Genomic DNA, 17,175 nt, shown 5'->3' with positions numbered 1-17,175 from the left:
ATAACATTCAAATTCTTGACTTTTAGAGATACAATTTTAGAGATATGAACTGAAAAAAAAATGAAGAAAACATGTCCAAATGTTATTTTAATATAATTTTAAGAATGATTTTTAGTTCAATAAATTTCATATATTTATCACTTTAAATAATGTTTATAATTTGGTCATCTTGAATGTCACAATTGTAAAATGTTATTGGAAATTTCTTGGTAACAAAGAAAAAAGGAAAAGGAGACTGAATTCAAAAAAAGATTTGATTTATTACTTTTGAATCACATTATAATGAATAGATAATACAGAATCTCATTAGTATTTAACTAGCAAGAAGATGAGAATTACTAATTGTTATAATTAGTCAGGGAAGCATTAATTCAGTTTTAAAAAGGCACAGACATCATTAACCAAATAATTAAAAATAATCATATATATACCCAAATCACCAGATGATACAGGAACTATATGGTGATGCCAAAGAAGATGAAATGACTTTTTCTTAAGAAATCTGAATTGGAATAATCATATATACTTTTTTTTTCTTTTTTTTTTTGCTGAGGCAATTGGGGTTAAGTGACTTGCCCAGGGTCACACAGCCAGGAAGTGTTAAGTGTCTAAAGCCAGACTTGAACTCAAGTCCTCCTGATAGGGCTGGTGTTCTATTCACTACACCACCTAGCTGCCCCAAACATATGTACTTTCAAATATATATAATTTCTAAATTTTTGAAGTTATTTCCTTCAATGTTATATCATATTTTGAATAAACTGTTCCATTACAGAATTTGCTATCTTCCTTAGAATTTTAGACTCCATTACAGTTTCGACAAGAAGCAAAAATTTGTGATCTGGGAAAGAAAGAAATAGAGAGATTACTTATTAAAATATAAAATTTACACATCACTTAAAATATACTTCAAATTAATTTGATTTTTGTTTCAAAACATTAAATGTTAAAATAATATGGTCTGATATTGAAAGTAAGTTACTTTTTTTGGTAGACCAATTTCTAAAACTTCCTGAAAGGCTATTCTTTCAGTGAAGAAATATTAACTATTAATTATGGAAAAGAAATGGAAAAGCACATAGGAAATGTGAATACACCACAACATATAATTAAAAATTTTGAAGGATAGGAGTGTGCTAGGACTAACATCCCTTATTTCCTTAAAGCAGAGCTTAGTTTTCCTTAAAAAGGCCAAAAACTATCCCTGGAACCTGATTAGCCCCTGCCTTTCTTGGCAAGTGCCTGATCACCTAAAGGATATAAATGAGAACACCCACTATATCCATAATTTTCCCTCTTGCTTGGTAGATTTCTAAAGATGATGTGAACCACTCTGATGACAAAATACATGCTGTATAAGAATGAAGGGGACTATGTCTGGAGAAACTAAGTACTATTATATTTTTATTTCATATTCTTGTCATATTAGTATAAAACATTATCTTTTGTTAACCATTCAATTACTTGAAAGTTTTAAGGCTTATTATTGAATTCAAATTAACTGAGTTAATCAGGCTGAGTCCTAACAAAAACTAAAAAAAAAAAAAAAATTATTCAGGAAATAAAATTGGCTAGTTAACTGGCAAGGGTGAGAGATGTTGGATAAACAATCCAAGTGCCTTTGGTATCTTTGTGGTATCAGGAGAAAGTGAGAAAGGCCTCAAGTCTCTTTCATAAAAACCCCCATTAAATTTTGAGAAGACATGGATAAGAGTCAGAAAAAATGAATAGGAATGTGTGGATCTTGCTCATCAATAAAGGGAACTTACAAACTGATAAGATTACAGATCCATTTTAATACATTAATATATCTATTCCATTTCCCCAAGTGCTAGGGATGATAAAAAAAAAAAGATGAATAAAACTTAGTCTCTGCCAGATTTCACTCTCTAGTTGAGAAATAAGACAAACACACAAGATTATGACAGGGAAATATTGGGAGTCCAGAAGTTTTAGTAAATTTATTACATAAGAACTTAAATGGTCACCATTCGTCCAAACACAGGTTAGATTAGATCACCACTAAGGGATATTTTAGGTCTGAGATTCTAAAAATTACTCAATAAACAATGCATATATTTTGATTGAAAATACAAAATTTATTGATTTAAAAGCCTCTCTCTCTAGGAAACTACAATTTATTGTAGGGATAAGACCCAAATATAGATAACTATAATGCTAAATATTATATTACTAGCCTTTACTATATTGCTGATTAGTTTTGTGGCTTTGCATAATTAATATTTTCCAATTATGGAAATGTAGATAAATATAATGCTAAATATTATAACACTAGCCTTTATTATCTCACTGACTATGTGATTTTTTATAACTAATATTTTCCCAATTATTCAGGTTTTTCTTTATTTGTGTAGATGGAAACTTATATTTAAACAGTTATTTTATATACCTTATTAGATGGACTCTAAAGTATTTTATATATTCTATGACTATTTTAAGTTAAATTCCTCTTTCTATTTCTTCTTGCTGGGGTTTATTGATATAATATAGAAATATTAATGATTTACATAGATTTATCTTGTATCCTGGGAAGTTTGTTGAATCTACTGTTTCAGTTTTTAGTTGAATCTTTAGATATCTTTGATCACATCATCATATCATCTACAAAATATGACAAATCTGCTTCTTCTTTACCTCTGCTTATTTGCTTATTTTTCTTTTAATTCTAGAAGCAGTATTTCTGTTACTATATCAAATAGAAGTGGTGACAATGGACATGCTTGTTTCACTCCTGATTTTATTGGAAGCGATTCTAATTTATTTTCTTAAATGACATTTTAAAAACCATATGTCAACTATATATCATTATAATAACCCTAATTACAAAGTATCCTACCTTACCAGGGACACACTCTCCTAAAATTCACACAGATTTAATGTTCACTATGGAGCACTGACATCAGAAATAGAAGCATTGCTCCATGACTAGGCTGGGCTGATATATCAAAGGCCATAACATCTCACCTAAATGAATAGCTCAGAGGGACTTGCTCCTTGAAAAACATGACGTCTGGCTGGTTAGGTCAACACATTGCTCATCTGAGTGGTTATTTAACCACTAGTTAAATCACCTAATGGTTATAAATAACAGTTATTGGCTGAGATATCACTTCACTTGGCTACTATTTGACTGCACCAGGCAGGATGCTTGGTGCATGAGTATGCTCATCAGAGGGTGTAGTATCCCAGTTGGACAGGGTACTATGCTAGAATCCTTGGTGTTTTCAATGAGTAACTATATCCTCCACCAGCTCTGACTTTACTATGTGTGTCACTGTGTTCTTTTCAGCTTGCAAGCTAGTGTGCTTTTTTCAGAAAGGATTAGACCCTTAATCTAAGATCTGTGATTCCCTCAGCTGAGGTTTATCCTTTTCAGATAGGAAATAGGGGAGATGCCATCTCTTCAATTTGATAGTTCTTCCTGGTTCAGAGTTGTATAACTTCAACTTATACTATCCACATGGCTAGATTTTCCTACTCTTATTTCAGGTTGTTAAGTAAATGAGTAGCAGGGGATGAATTACTGAAACAATCTTTGACAATTACAAGTTAATTGCCTTTGCTGGGTTTTTTTTTTTTTTTCATCAGACCACTTGTAAGGAGTAGAATGCTTCACTTATATCTCAAAGATCTTCCCATTTACATTTCATTGGTCCCATTCCCCCTTTCCACTTTCAATTTAGTGTAAATTGATTATACCATAAAATAAATCACAAAAATATATTAACATGGAGTCCCTATAGTTCTGGTCTTAGGAATTATCTTGGCCATTGTGTTCCCTGTATACCTCAGTGACATTGGACTGTAAGTTTGTGCCCACATTTCCCCTTTTACATTAAATGTGTGTGAATTTATGGGACAGCATGCCTCTAGTTTAAATGGGGAGATAGTTTGTAACAGTGTGCCTAGGTGATACACTGGATTTAATGCTGGAGTCAGAGAGACTCATCTTCACAAGTTCAAATCTGGACTTGGACGTGCATCAGTAGTATTATGCTGGGCAAGTCACTTAATCCTATCTGCTCAATTTCTCATCTATAAAATGAGCTGGAGAAATGGCTAACCAGTCCAGTATTTCTGCCAAAACAAAACAAAACAAAACAAAAAACCTCAAGTGTTATTATGGAAAGTTAAATATGACTGAAAAACAACTTAATATATTTTGTAATTACTGCTCTTGCTAAGTATTTGGATGATAACATACCTAGCAATGCATTAAATATTAAGATATTGTAAAAAAATACTTTAAATGCATTCTTCCTCTCTGCCCTTTACATTCCCCAATTCTATGTCATTTCTTTCCTTCATTCTCACAGACAGTTGCTTCTAAACATAAATTGATGATACCAGAAAATCTCAAAATGTTCCATTTATCCTAAGATTTATATCAAAATAAGTGTGGACCAAGTAGGATTATTCCTAGAAACACAGGCTTTGTATTTGGCAAAATATACCAAACCTCTAATTCTAACCCTTAAAACATTCATTTGAACAAGTTGTGGTGCATTAGCTTAGTTTAATCTGGTATCAAGCATATAGTCTTAAATGTTTGTGGGTTGACTAATTACCTGAGCCTACCTTTTTCACTAGTTATCATCTTATCTCTCCTCTCCTTTCTTTTTCTCCTCCTTTCTCCTACCTTTTAGTCAGTTTTAAACATCCAGCAATGCCAGGGTATAGATCAGGTAGCTGAGATAGCATACTCTGTTTATCTGATATGCATAGGCCTGAAATCCTTAGAATGTGACAAAAACTGGTGAAATATCATTAAATACATTTGGTAGATGGTACCTTTCCTATATAATAAAGGAAAGCTCAAAAATTATCTTAAGAGATGCCATCCCTGAGTTGACATCATAGGTGTTGACCCTTATAGCTAGTTGAGGCCCAAGTCAACATGCAAAATCAGATATCATAGTCAGCCCATATCTATAAAAATTAAAAGGAGCAAACATTTATTAAGCACATACTGTTTGCCAGGCACTAAATGCTTTACAAATTATCTCACTTTAATTATCAAAATAACTCTGCTAGGTACAATTTCCTCCCCATTTTACAGTTGAGAAAAATGAAGTGGACAATAGCTAATTTATTTATATAAAGTCACACAGCCAGTAAGTGTCTGAGACTTTATTTGAACTCAGATCTTCCTGATCCTAGGCCTAGTATTCTACCCATTGGATCACTTCCCTTTCTTTGTTCCGAGCATTCTAAAGATTATTTTTCAACACATCTTATTAAAAAGCCTAATTTTTTGGTGTGGATTATGTTTGCTTTCCTGGGATGGCTACTGATTTACTATAAAAACATTTATTTAGAATAGTTTTCATTATTAAATGGCATATATATATACAATAAAGCCACTACCACAAACAAACAAAAAACTAAAGAAGTAGGAAAAAATTGATTGATTCTCTTTTTCATCATAAGAAAATTGTTGTACATATATTGGATTACTTGCTGTCTCAGGGAGGGGAGTCGGGAGAAGTAAGGGAGAAAAAATTGGAACACAAGATTTTACACGAGTGAATGTTGAAAACTATCTTTGTATGCATTTTGAAAATAAAAAAGCTATTATTGAAACAATTTTCTGTAGATCCAGTGTAGAACAAATTCAAAGTAGGATTTCTTTTCCTGAAGGCCTTTAAAATAAGATTGATTTGTCTGTCTTTAGCTATCTACAACTAATATAATATCATTGAATCAAAGATAGACGTGATTTTATATAAAAGATTTGCAAACTCAGGTTCACAGAGATTAATTGGCTTGTCCAAGATTCCACAGTTTATAAGAGAGAAGAGGCAAGAGTCGAATACAGGTATTCTGGTTCCAAATCTCATTTTCTTGCCCTGTATATGTTTCTTTATGTTTCCTATATATATGTACCTCATACTAAAATAATTTTTAAAATCTGTGATTTTATTGGTGTGGGCATTTCCTCCATCTCTACAGATCATCTTCCCACCATGATCCCCACAAATTAGTAGATAACTTTCATTGGTTGTTAAGACAAGAAATACCAATACTTGTTTATGAACCTATTGGTAGTTTCAGGGCCATACCTGAAATATTTCCAACTAGAACCTTGCTAATTAGAATTAGGGGACCATTGCATCATCTTGGACCTTTTGCTATCACTTTCAAACCATGATGAGAACTCAAAGTGGAATTTAAATAGAACACATAATAACAGAAACAGTAAAACCTTAATTACTTACCTGAATTATCATCTGTTTCATATAGAAGATTAAGCAAAAACAAGACTCTGTTCTGGGAATCAGTGAAATCCTTAATTAAGGGAGGCTGGTCACCAGAATTGAGCAGTCTTGGGGGCAGAGCTTTCTGGAATTCATGAGTTTTTATCAAAGATGTTTCAAAGCGCACTGCTGCAATATAATTCACAGCAGTTGCCCAACTTTTTTCAAAATCTGACTCTGGTTTGGAGTAATATTGAAGTCTAAGAAAAAAACATTAAAAAGTTTACATTTAGAGTTGGGTACTTTAATACCTATCTTCTCTAATTTTCCAAAAGTGTGATTGGTTTTTCCTGTCATTATACTAGATACTTATTGTAATCTTAGTGTACCTTCTTCTTTAATGTTATTTAGAAAGTGACCCTAACTTTTAGCCACTATTTTTTATTTCTGTCAACAGTTTTCTCCCCAAGAAATTCACATCTCTGTGTTATCATTGATACAAAACTTTGATAACCAGGCCAAATAGAAATTCATCCTACTCTATGTAATCTTATCCAGATCTTTATCTTAAGAATTAGTGCTTTTTATTAATTTGTTGATTTCTAAGCACACTCTTCATGGTAACGTTCTCTAAACTGCTTAAGCCTCAGATTCTACCCTCAGCTTCAGTTTACTCTAGGCAGATGACTTCATTTCTGTTTTAGCTAATGTATACTCCTTTCCTCAAGGAGCTTGAAGCAATAAATCACAAACTTCCTAATTTTCCGATCTTAAAATTTTCCTGTTAACTTTACTCATTCTCTTATATTTATTTTTTTAGGAAAAGAGGTGTCCTTAAAGTTTTTTTGTATCCTAGATGCCATTTCCTCCTAAGTCCAGAATTTTCAACTTCTGTCTAGCCACTAAGTATGTCCCTATTTCTTCAAATATGAGAAGATTACTCCATTAACAAAGGCATCATAGTATAATGGACAGAATAGCAGATGCAGATTCAGTCAATATGTGTCAGAGGTTAGATTTCAACTGACAGTGACTCTGAGCCAGTCACTTAAACTCTAAGTGTCCCAGGCAACACCTTATAGATTACAAAGCAGATGCAGACTTCATTTGTTGGGAGAATTTCCTATATCAAGGGAACTTCAGGTCTGGTCTTTTAAAAAATCATATTTTAAGAATAAGCTGATACTCATTAGTAGAGTAAACCTGGCTTGTTTGTATAAATTTGAAAAGCAGTTTGACCAAAGAAATCTGTTAGTATTTTCAAAAGCTAACTTTATGTCATTACATTCCTATGTTTTCTGAAGTGAGTCAGGATAATGAAAGAGCACTGACCTTGGAATCCCTGGACTGATTTTATATCCCAACTTCACCACTCCCATACTTCATTTCTTCATCGTTATAATGGTAAAATTGGACTAGATGACTGAAAGATACTTTCCAGCTCTAGTCATAGGCCTAATTTTAAATCCTATTTAATGCTTTATAAATACATTATATATAATATATTTGTAACAATGTAACAATATAAATTCATGCTTTCTCTCTTTAGAGAAAGACAAATTGTTTGTTAAAGGCTGTGGTGTGAGCTTGATGATTTGGGCATAATCAATCTGCTTCATTCATACATTCAGTATTAAATGTATGTACATGGATATGGACTAAAAAGGAGCCATTGGAGCAGTCTATTAGGGAGTTTTTTGGAAGCTGGATTACAAGAAATTAAATAATATGGGGTAGCAGAATTAGGAGAAATCTTCCAATTCTTTTAACCTTTTTGAATATCAATGTCCATATCTTTAAAATGAGACCCTAAATACTATATAATAATTATTATGATGATTATATATTATGTATAGATAATAATATAATAAAAATATTATATATTATTATATTATATTAAAATATGATAATTACTGAAGTATAATATACTGAAACATAATGGATAAAAAGCTAGCCTAAAGCCCAGAAGAACTAAGCTCAAGTCCTAATTCTTCCAGGTCTTGGCTATGTGACTCTAGACAAATCTGACTATAAATTGTGAAGAAGGTGCTGACTCTCAATTGTAGAGGGTATTTTCCCTAAGTGAGTGAACTATACATATGAAATAATGATTCTAGTTTCTATCTCAAATCCTCTATTTTTACAGATATGGACATTGAAGTTAAGAATGTGTGTCATATATGTGATCACATTGTGGCCATATAGCTAATAATATAGGAGGCAGTATTTGAACTTTTGATTTTTTTCTGATTCTAGGCCTAACACATTTTCTGCCATTACTCCTCAATCTGTCTTCATTCTGTATATATCTTGTCTACATCCTGCTATAAAAACTTCTCAAAAGATTCCCTGAAATGTGCTTAGATCGTATTACAAAGACTCAGGGATGTTCTGATTTTTGATTTGATCAATACAAGATCATCTGCAAACAAGAGTATGTGGAGGACATTGCCATCTATATTCTCTTTTCTATTTAGATTTGACTCCAGATATCTTGTTTTATGTGTTCCCCTATAGTGATTATCTAAATAAAATTACTTCTATTGTCACAACTATCAAGTAGGTACTTGAATCAATAATTGTTGATATTTTTTCTTATCTTTTTTTTTAAGAGTAAAAACAGATATACTACTTTTCCAATCATTCAGCTCTTTCCTTCTTTCAGATACGGAAAACATGCCTTTAGAATTAGATTATCTCTAGCAGAGATTTTTTTTTTTGTTTCTGCTTGGATTGGTCCACCTGCATCACTATCTAGGTCTTCTAGAATGTTATTGTCATTTCCTTACATAGACTGTCAGGTTTTAAGATTTCAAAGTTCAAATATGATGTTTCCATTTATTGCCAGTGATGTTATTTTATTATAGAAATTCTAACAGTTCTATTCCCCAATGGTAATGCATTAATAAATGCATGGAAGGACCTCCAAAATAATAAAAAAGACACAATTGAAATTTTTCTTAGGAATCAGATGTAAAGCATGACCCTAAGTAAAAATGGATCAGTTCTTACCTATTGTGAAAAATATTTCTGGCTACTTCAATGGTTGCTTCATGTGCGATCCACAAGTCTTTCAGTAATTCATCCAAGGTTTTAGAAAGATCTTTTGCTTTCTAAGCCAAGGAGAAAAAACTATTTTAATACTCAGGCAAAAATGAAAAAGCAAGAAAGATCACTGGAGCATAGGATTTAAAATGAGAGGAGATATGGATAGAACTATGGGCATGGAATCAGAAGGAAAAAACCTGAGTTTTTTTCACTTGTTAGCTGTGTGACCTTAGGCAAATTATTTAACTTCTATTTGCACAGTTTGCTCAATTGTAAAGTAGATATAATAATAGTACCTATCCAATAGGGTATTTATGAGAATTAAATGATATAATATTTATAAAGTACTTATCATAGTGCCTGGAATAAGATGATGTCATCAATTTAATTAATTCTTACTGCTTTACCTTCCTTTCTCCTCAACTTGGCCAGAATTAAATCACATTTTAAAAAAATCATGTTTTGAACTTACACGAAAAAATTCTTGAGGATTAAAATGGAGAACAAATAGTATCATTTTAATCACATCAAAAGCCAAAGGAGTAGGCTATCTAGAACCATAAGTTTACTATTTCATTATCAAGTACAAGTCATATATACCTTCTACTCTGACCCTCTTGTGGACATTTCATAATTGATTTGTATTGACACATGTTAATTCAAGCAGTTACTACAGGATCTTTGATGAAAATAAGTGGAATAAGCCGTTTCATTGTGCTATATATGATTCCCTTATTCTACATCTCATTGATTAGCCCCTGTTTACTAGAATATTGGGTTTATTCGAATGTTCCATTCAACATTCAGCCATACTTGTTAATTAATGCATACATTTAATGTGTCTAGGAGTGAAGATCATGATGGTTATCTGGTTCCTAAGAGGTGGAAGAGAAAGATGCTTCATAGGTGTGTGAAGAATTGAAAAAAGCTGTTGAAATGTTCAAGAACCCAGGCAAAGCATGTGCTAATATAGTAAAAAAAAAAAAAAGTGCTATATTCCTTTATAAAGGTACCATTTTGTTCCTACAGAATTTGAAAGAAGAAAGCACAAATCCCCATTGTAAAAAAAAGGGGGATTAAAAAAAACCTAACCCAAGAGTAACATAAATGTTTTTAAACCTGAAAAAATGTATTCCATTTTGTCATAGCATCTGGGAAGGATGAACGACAAGTCGTGACATCATAACAGAAATACATCTGGTCCTTTGGTGGTAGCAAAAGTGTCACTTGGTCTGATGAAATCCCTAATGCTCCAGCCTCAACTGCACTAAGGAAGGGTAGTGCACATAGATAGTAATTCATGCCTGTGGAAACAATGCTGAGAGTTATTAAAACAAACATTCATTATTATTGATACAAGATCAAGAATTAACGATCTAGTGGAGGTGATTATAGATGATTTAAATAAGCACAATTGTGCATAATGAAGTTACATGCTAGTTTATTGGCTTATTGCTAATAACTAAATTTAGTGCTAATGATAAAGTATTCCAAATCAGGAAACTGAATGGAATCAAATTTTGATTTCTGAAACAAAAGGGTTAGGTTATAAAATTAAAATCTATAAATTTTCAGCAAAATATTTCTAATTGCTTATATTTCCATTTAGATCTGAACTGCCACCAAAAAACTATGAAAATAATATGTATTATATTCCTCTCTTCAAAAATTTCTCCTTCTTATAGACATGCCACTGTATTCCTAATCTTAAAAGGATTCAATCTTGGGATCATTTCTGACTAACTTTACTTAGTTTTCCCTCAATTTAATCCTTTACCAAGTCCTACCTATTTTTTCTCTATAATATTCATTGGATTCAACTTTTCTTCTTTATTCCTATATACCAAAAAAAGCATTTTATGCCTAAACAATCACCATGATTTGTGTCTAAAAATCTGAAACCTGACAGAACAACTGCAAAGGCTTAGTGTTTTCTGACAGATCCTTTGAGACACAAGCTTATTCTCCAAAGACTTCAAAACCCAGGCCTGATCCAGAATTAAGTATCTTCTAAGTATGTATATATGTTCCAGGGATGAGATATCTTTTGGGTATACCACATCCCCATTTATTTTAGGGATATAAATAAAATCCTAAGGTGATGTGATTTGTGAATTCAGTCTGGTCTCTGCAAAACCAGACCTCTGAATCAAATTTCTGCTTTCAACCATTTGGTGTTTAGTGAAGAACAATGTCACCCTACATCATCGTCAAAGACCTCCATAACATTGGGGTTCCAAACATTTCTTTCTCAGTTTTATAGCTAGCAAACTTGCACATTCTACTCCCCTAAACCCAGTGATTTAAAGTTTCTACTTCTAAACATACACATCGCCTTTCCTTATTATGTCAGTACTTTCATACTTCTCCATTTCAATCTAATAGTTCCTCAGTTCCTTGTTTTTCTGCCATTCCTCTTTTTTGTATTCTTTGTTATCTTTGCTTTATCTTTAAGAAATAGCATTTTATCTTCAATTTTTTCAACTTTGTAGAAAGCTGGGTTTCTTAGACAGATGCCCTCTTTAGTGCTGGTTGCCTTTCACAACCCTCAACGGAGTAGACTAGGAGGAAGAGTGGCTAAACTCCTTGTTCCCTACCAGTTCTTACAGGTTGTCACTTTGACATAATTTCTGTGCAATTTCTTATCATTTGAGATTTATCTAAATAATTTAATCCTAGTTTCTGTGAACTACTAGTGTTTCAGACTCTTTTTTTCTTAAGGAATTTAGCACCTGTTTCAAAGTCTCTTTCTAACATAACCTCTAACTGCAGACTTAAGTACACATACACAAATATTATCTCAGACATCTTTGATTCCCAATTCATCATCCTTTTCATTTTTCATGACATATAACTTTACTCTAACTATAGCAAAATACAAAAAACATCCTATATTAGATTTTATAGTGCCACTTCCAAGATTTGAGCTCTACAATTTCCTTTTCTAAGCAAAATTTTATTTTTTTTAATAACGTAAATCTATTTTTTCTTTTCTCGATTATCTACCATGTTGAGGAAAAAAAGAAAAAAAGTTTTAAAAAAACTTTTTTTTAACAGATACAGTCAAGGATAAGAAATTTCTTCACTGATCCCCTGTCCTTCCATATATTTCTCTGTTTCATACTTCTTAACATACTATCTATCTTCATCTATCTAATCATCACTCCTATTCTAATTTCACTTTTTTCATTCTTTAACCTGTTACTAACCATTTTAACTATACACAGTTGTTGTTGTTGTTTGTTTGTTTGTTTTTATTTTGCTGAGGCACTTGGGGTTAAGTGACTTGCCCAGGGTCACATAGCTAGGCAGTATTAAGTGTTTGAGGCAAGATTTGAACTCAGATTCTCCTGACTTCAGGACTGATGCTCTATCCACTGTGTCATCTAGCTGCCCCTATATCTAGTTCTTTAGCTTCAATTCCTTGCTACCTTGTCCTACAGTTGGGTTCATGTCTACCATTCTGAATTATGTAACAAAATCTGCTTTTTCTCTATGCCTTCCTAAGCTAGTGAATTAGACAAAGTCATATCACTATGCTTACAAGGATTTTTTTTTCTATTTTTCCTATCTCAATTTGTTACCAAGCAAAATCATATTTTATAAAAAACATTGAGACCATTTGCCACAAGCTAATCCCCCCTTTTCTCATACCATTCAGATATCTTTAACCACTATTTCCTCTTTCTCTCTTGCCTCACATGAAGAGTTCCTCTCCAAAGCTAACACCTTTACCTGTATAAATGATCTGTTATATCCCCTATGCTCCAACAGATTATTTCCTTTTTTATCCCCATTCTATCACTGATTTTTAAACTCTTCTTATCTACAGGATCTTTCCCTATTACCTGAAAACACACCCATGTCTCCCTCATTCTCAAAAAGATCTCACCTGATACTTCCATCTCTGATAATTATTGTCCTATATAATCTTTTGCCTATGCTGATAATTCTCAAATCTATCTTGGTCTGTCCTCAAACTTCATCTCTCCAAGTGCCTTTCAGATGTCAGTGTAAGTATCAACCTTGACTTCTCATACTTTCCCTTCCCTACATATCTAATGTGATGCTGAGGTCTGCCTATTTCACCTTTGTAACCTCTCTCCAATATGCCTCCTCTCTCCTTTGCTATTGCCCTCTCTCCAGTGCAGGTACAACTCATCATCTCACTTGGACAATTGAAAAAGCCTGCTGGTTGATGGAGGCAGACTCCTCTCTCAAATGGCTCCCTACTGCAATCCAACCTCCATTTAATCACCAAAATTATTTTCCTAAAGCTGAAGTCTAACTATGTTATCCCCCTACTTCATATGTTCCAAAATCCCTTTGTAATCTGCCCCCTTCTATCTTTTTAATCTCTTTATTCATTACTCTCCAATAAATACTCTTAGATCCAGTGACATTGGCTTTCCTGACTGTTTGAAGAACAAGATACTCCATCTCTCAAAATTGGACATTTTTCTAGTTCTCTTCCATACCTGGAATGTTCTCCTTCCTCATCCCCACTGACTTAAGTCCCAACTAAAATTTCATCTTCTACAAGTAACCTTTCCCAAACTTCATAAATTCAAGTAGTTTTCCTCTATTACTTTTTAAAAATTATCCTATATGCTCCTTAGTTATATATACATGTTTTCTTTTTCTCTATTAAATTCTAAATTCCTTAAAAGAAGGAACTATTTTTGTCTCTTTTTGTATCCCCAATATATACTGTCTGGTATGCATTAAGTGCTTAATAAAGGTTTAGGCTCCAGGGGTCCTCAAACTTTTTAAATAGGGGGCCAGTTCATTGTCCCTTAGACTGTTGGAGAGCCGCACTATAGTAAAAACAAAAACTTTGTTTTGTGGGCCTTTACATAAAGAAACTTCATAGCCCTGGGTGAGGGGGATAAACATCCTCAGCTGCTGCATCTGGCCCACGGGCTGTAGTTTGAGGACCCCTGAATTATCTAAACAACAGTTCCAAACTTTTTTTTCTTTGGTCTAGCCTCCAGTAGTTTTCATTTTATTTAGTGGGAAAATTAAGATTTTTATCTTTATCTTTACTTATCTTCTAGTCTTTTTATGCTAGTCTCTAAGGAAAACATGGACTTCTTTTTTTCTTTGTAAGTTCCTAGTGTTCTGGATCTCATCATCTCCCATGTCCTCCCAATCTTGAACCTCTCTTTTCTAGATTCTTCCCATATGCCTACAAACAAGATCATCTCATCTAGTATTCACTTGATTTTTGACATGCTCTCAAATCATGATTCTATATTTTTCTTCCTTTTTAATATAAAATTTCTCCAAATTACATATATATGTATATATTCCATATTTATAATCTTCATTCCCCTTAATACTGTTTAACTCCTTATAATCAAAGTTTTGACCCCTGAATTTTTCTTTAAAAAAGTACATTGTTTTCAAAGTGCAAGAGTCATCTCCTATCTCCTTTTTCCCAGTTGAATATATTCTGTCCTTTTTCAAAATTCCTTAGGATAACTGTCTCACTTTCTCCTTTGCCCTCATCACTATCTACCTTGTATTATATTTATAGGTGTACATGTTACATCCTGTGTCCCCCTCCACAGAATGTAAGCTTTTTGAGATCAGGGACTGTTACATTGTTTCTTTTAAAAGACTAAGTATTGCTTCTTTTCAAATAGATGAAACAATGTCTTTTAGTAGTTGCTAACTAAACTATAGTATGTGGTAAGTAAAATTCTTTGCTAACCTTAGAGAGAGAGAGAGAGAGAGAGAGAGAGAGAGAGAGAGAGATCCTGTTATTATTTTTAAAAAAAATTATTGACTAGCTTTAAATTTAAAATCCAAAGTATTCTTCTTAAGGATGCATACCTTCCCTCTCCCACTTCATTCACAATTATGTGGAGCTTTGAAATATTCTATGCCACCCTAAGAAGTTTTTTTGGGCCAACTGGTCAAGAAAAGGAGAGGAAATTGCCAAGTTATAAAATCTCAGTTGTACTCATTGTCAATATCAGAGCTGAGAATGTAGTGTGATGCCCACAAGATGGTGCTGCAACATAGTCATATGTGCCCAAAAAAGACCTTTTTTTTTTTTTTCCTTAAATGATAACTTTTTGGCCACTAAAATTCTAACTGGAGACAACTAATGCTTTCTCTCCCACCTCCCCCTTTCCCCCCCCACTTTCAAAAGCTTTTTATTTTCAAAACATATGCATAGATAATTTTCAACATTCACCCTTGTAAAACCTTGCATTCCAAAATTTTTCTCCCTCCCGTCCCTTTACCCCCTTCCTAGAAGGCAATATATAATCCAATATATGTTAAGCATGTGCAATTCTTCTATACATATTTCCCCAATTATGCTGCAAAAGAAAAATCAGCTCAAAAAGAAAAAAAGAAAAAAAAAACCAAAATGCAAGCAAACAACAACATAAAGACTGAAAATACTATGTTGTGATCCATACTCAGCCTCCACAGTTCTTTCTAGATGCAGACGGCTCTCTTCATTACAAGACCTGGACTGAATCATCTCATTGTTGAAAAAAGCCACCTCCTTTAGAATTAATCATCATATAATCTTGTTGTTGCTTCATACAATAGAAGTGATGCTTTCTAAAAAGTGTACTTATTTACTCTTTGAATATTCAAATTACTTACAAGCCCACCAACTGTTCACAGAAATGCACATATGGTCTCCATTTTCTTTGCCACACTCAGTCACATTAGTGGGATCAGTTAGTCTTCCTGGAAGAGAATAAATTATACCTAGATTGTAAATCTGGGTGACTTGAAAGATAGATGGTGATACCCTCTTGAGTCTTTTTGGGAAGTTAGGAAAAGGTAAGAGTTTTGGGGAAAAGAAACTGATTTTAGTTTGGATATCAATTTTGTAATATATTGTTTCCAAATCCTTGCAATTTTATGGTTACATTTAGAAATATCCTTCTACTAACGAAGCCTATTCTTACCTGTGTTAAATTGCCATCCATGCTGCAAAGGCAGTCCCCATAAAATGTTTTTTTCATTATTTGGTCCAAATCTTTCAAAATAGTTAGCTGTTAATGTAATTAAGATTTTGTACATTCCCATTCTTTCAGGATATAACCATGGATCAATAGTGTACACTCCATCCTCTGTCTTGTAGTCACTGAACTGGCTGGGACAATCCTTCCAAAGTGGAGGATAGAGATCTGTTAGAGTTGATGTTTCTACTAAAAAAGCAGAGACATAGCCAGCTAAGGCACACAGAAGGGAAGGTAGCAAAAACATCATCTCTGGAACTATAATTTGTAGAGCATGGTAGGAGGTTTATATAAGAATGCATAAGGCAGTGATGGTGCACTTTCCCTATGAGCCAATCAGAAAGTCTGTTTATTTACTACTAGAGACTCCAGAGGTGAGATAAAATTGTGTTCCAGAAACTCTCTTAAAAAGACAAGCTATTTAATATGTTATGGTTTAACCAAATAATTCACAATACACTTGCATGTGTAATTTGACCTTTTACTCAGCTGGAAAAGAGAACATATGGGAATCATGCAGTTTTTTTCTTATCACAGAAAAAGCATGTTTGCAACAGTTTTTTTTTAAAATCAAATTAATGTTTTAAAATTTTCCTTATACTATATTTTTGTTTTTAAACATATTTATTTCTCATCAAAAGAATCAGATTTATTTACTGTATACCCTGTATTAAATGTTAGAGGTCAACTATTGAAGAATGAACTTCAAAACTTACAGCTGTGACCATATATAGAATTAATATTTTGTGTGATTTTTTTTTTACAGAAATAACTCTGTATGGTGTGGTAATTTGAAAATAGCTGGAGGGAGCCTTGAGGACTCTGTAAGGAGATTACAAAGTTACTATAGGAAATTATTATTCATAGGATACAACTTGTTGCTATGCAAATAAATAAATATAATAAAAGATAGAATG

The 17,175-nt window shown here is 32.8% G+C and overlaps 1 protein-coding gene across 1 annotated transcript; it reads right to left on the bottom strand.

The window, feature by feature from the left end:
• Positions 1 to 240: 240 nt before the first annotated feature.
• On the bottom strand, positions 241 to 16,508 carry C4H6orf58 (chromosome 4 C6orf58 homolog). The gene is made up of 6 exons (XM_051993444.1): positions 16,205 to 16,508; positions 15,894 to 15,980; positions 10,386 to 10,570; positions 9,231 to 9,331; positions 6,240 to 6,478; positions 241 to 841 (listed from the first exon to the last, which is right to left on the bottom strand). Exons 1-6 carry the CDS (start codon positions 16,506 to 16,508, stop codon positions 741 to 743), a joined length of 1,017 nt encoding a protein of 338 aa, XP_051849404.1. The 3' UTR covers positions 241 to 740.
• Between the last annotated feature and the right edge of the window lie 667 nt (positions 16,509 to 17,175).

This window comes from Antechinus flavipes, chromosome 4 (genome assembly GCF_016432865.1).
Source record: "Antechinus flavipes isolate AdamAnt ecotype Samford, QLD, Australia chromosome 4, AdamAnt_v2, whole genome shotgun sequence".
Classification (NCBI taxonomy): domain Eukaryota; kingdom Metazoa; phylum Chordata; class Mammalia; order Dasyuromorphia; family Dasyuridae; genus Antechinus; species Antechinus flavipes.
The sequence above is the reverse complement of the archived record's forward strand: the minus strand, read 5'-3'. Positions and strand labels throughout refer to the sequence as shown.

Excerpts from the sequence above, each read along its gene's own strand:
- C4H6orf58 (XM_051993444.1), bottom strand. The coding sequence starts at position 16,508 with ATGATGTTTTTGCTACCTTCCCTTCTGTGTGCCTTAGCTGGCTATGTC. Across the intron at positions 15,981-16,204 it reads TGGATGGCAATTTAACACAG|GAAGACTAACTGATCCCACT; the intron begins GTAAGAATAGGC and ends ATTCTCTTCCAG. Across the intron at positions 842-6,239 it reads TGAAACAGATGATAATTCAG|ATCACAAATTTTTGCTTCTT; the intron begins GTAAGTAATTAA and ends TTTCTTTCCCAG.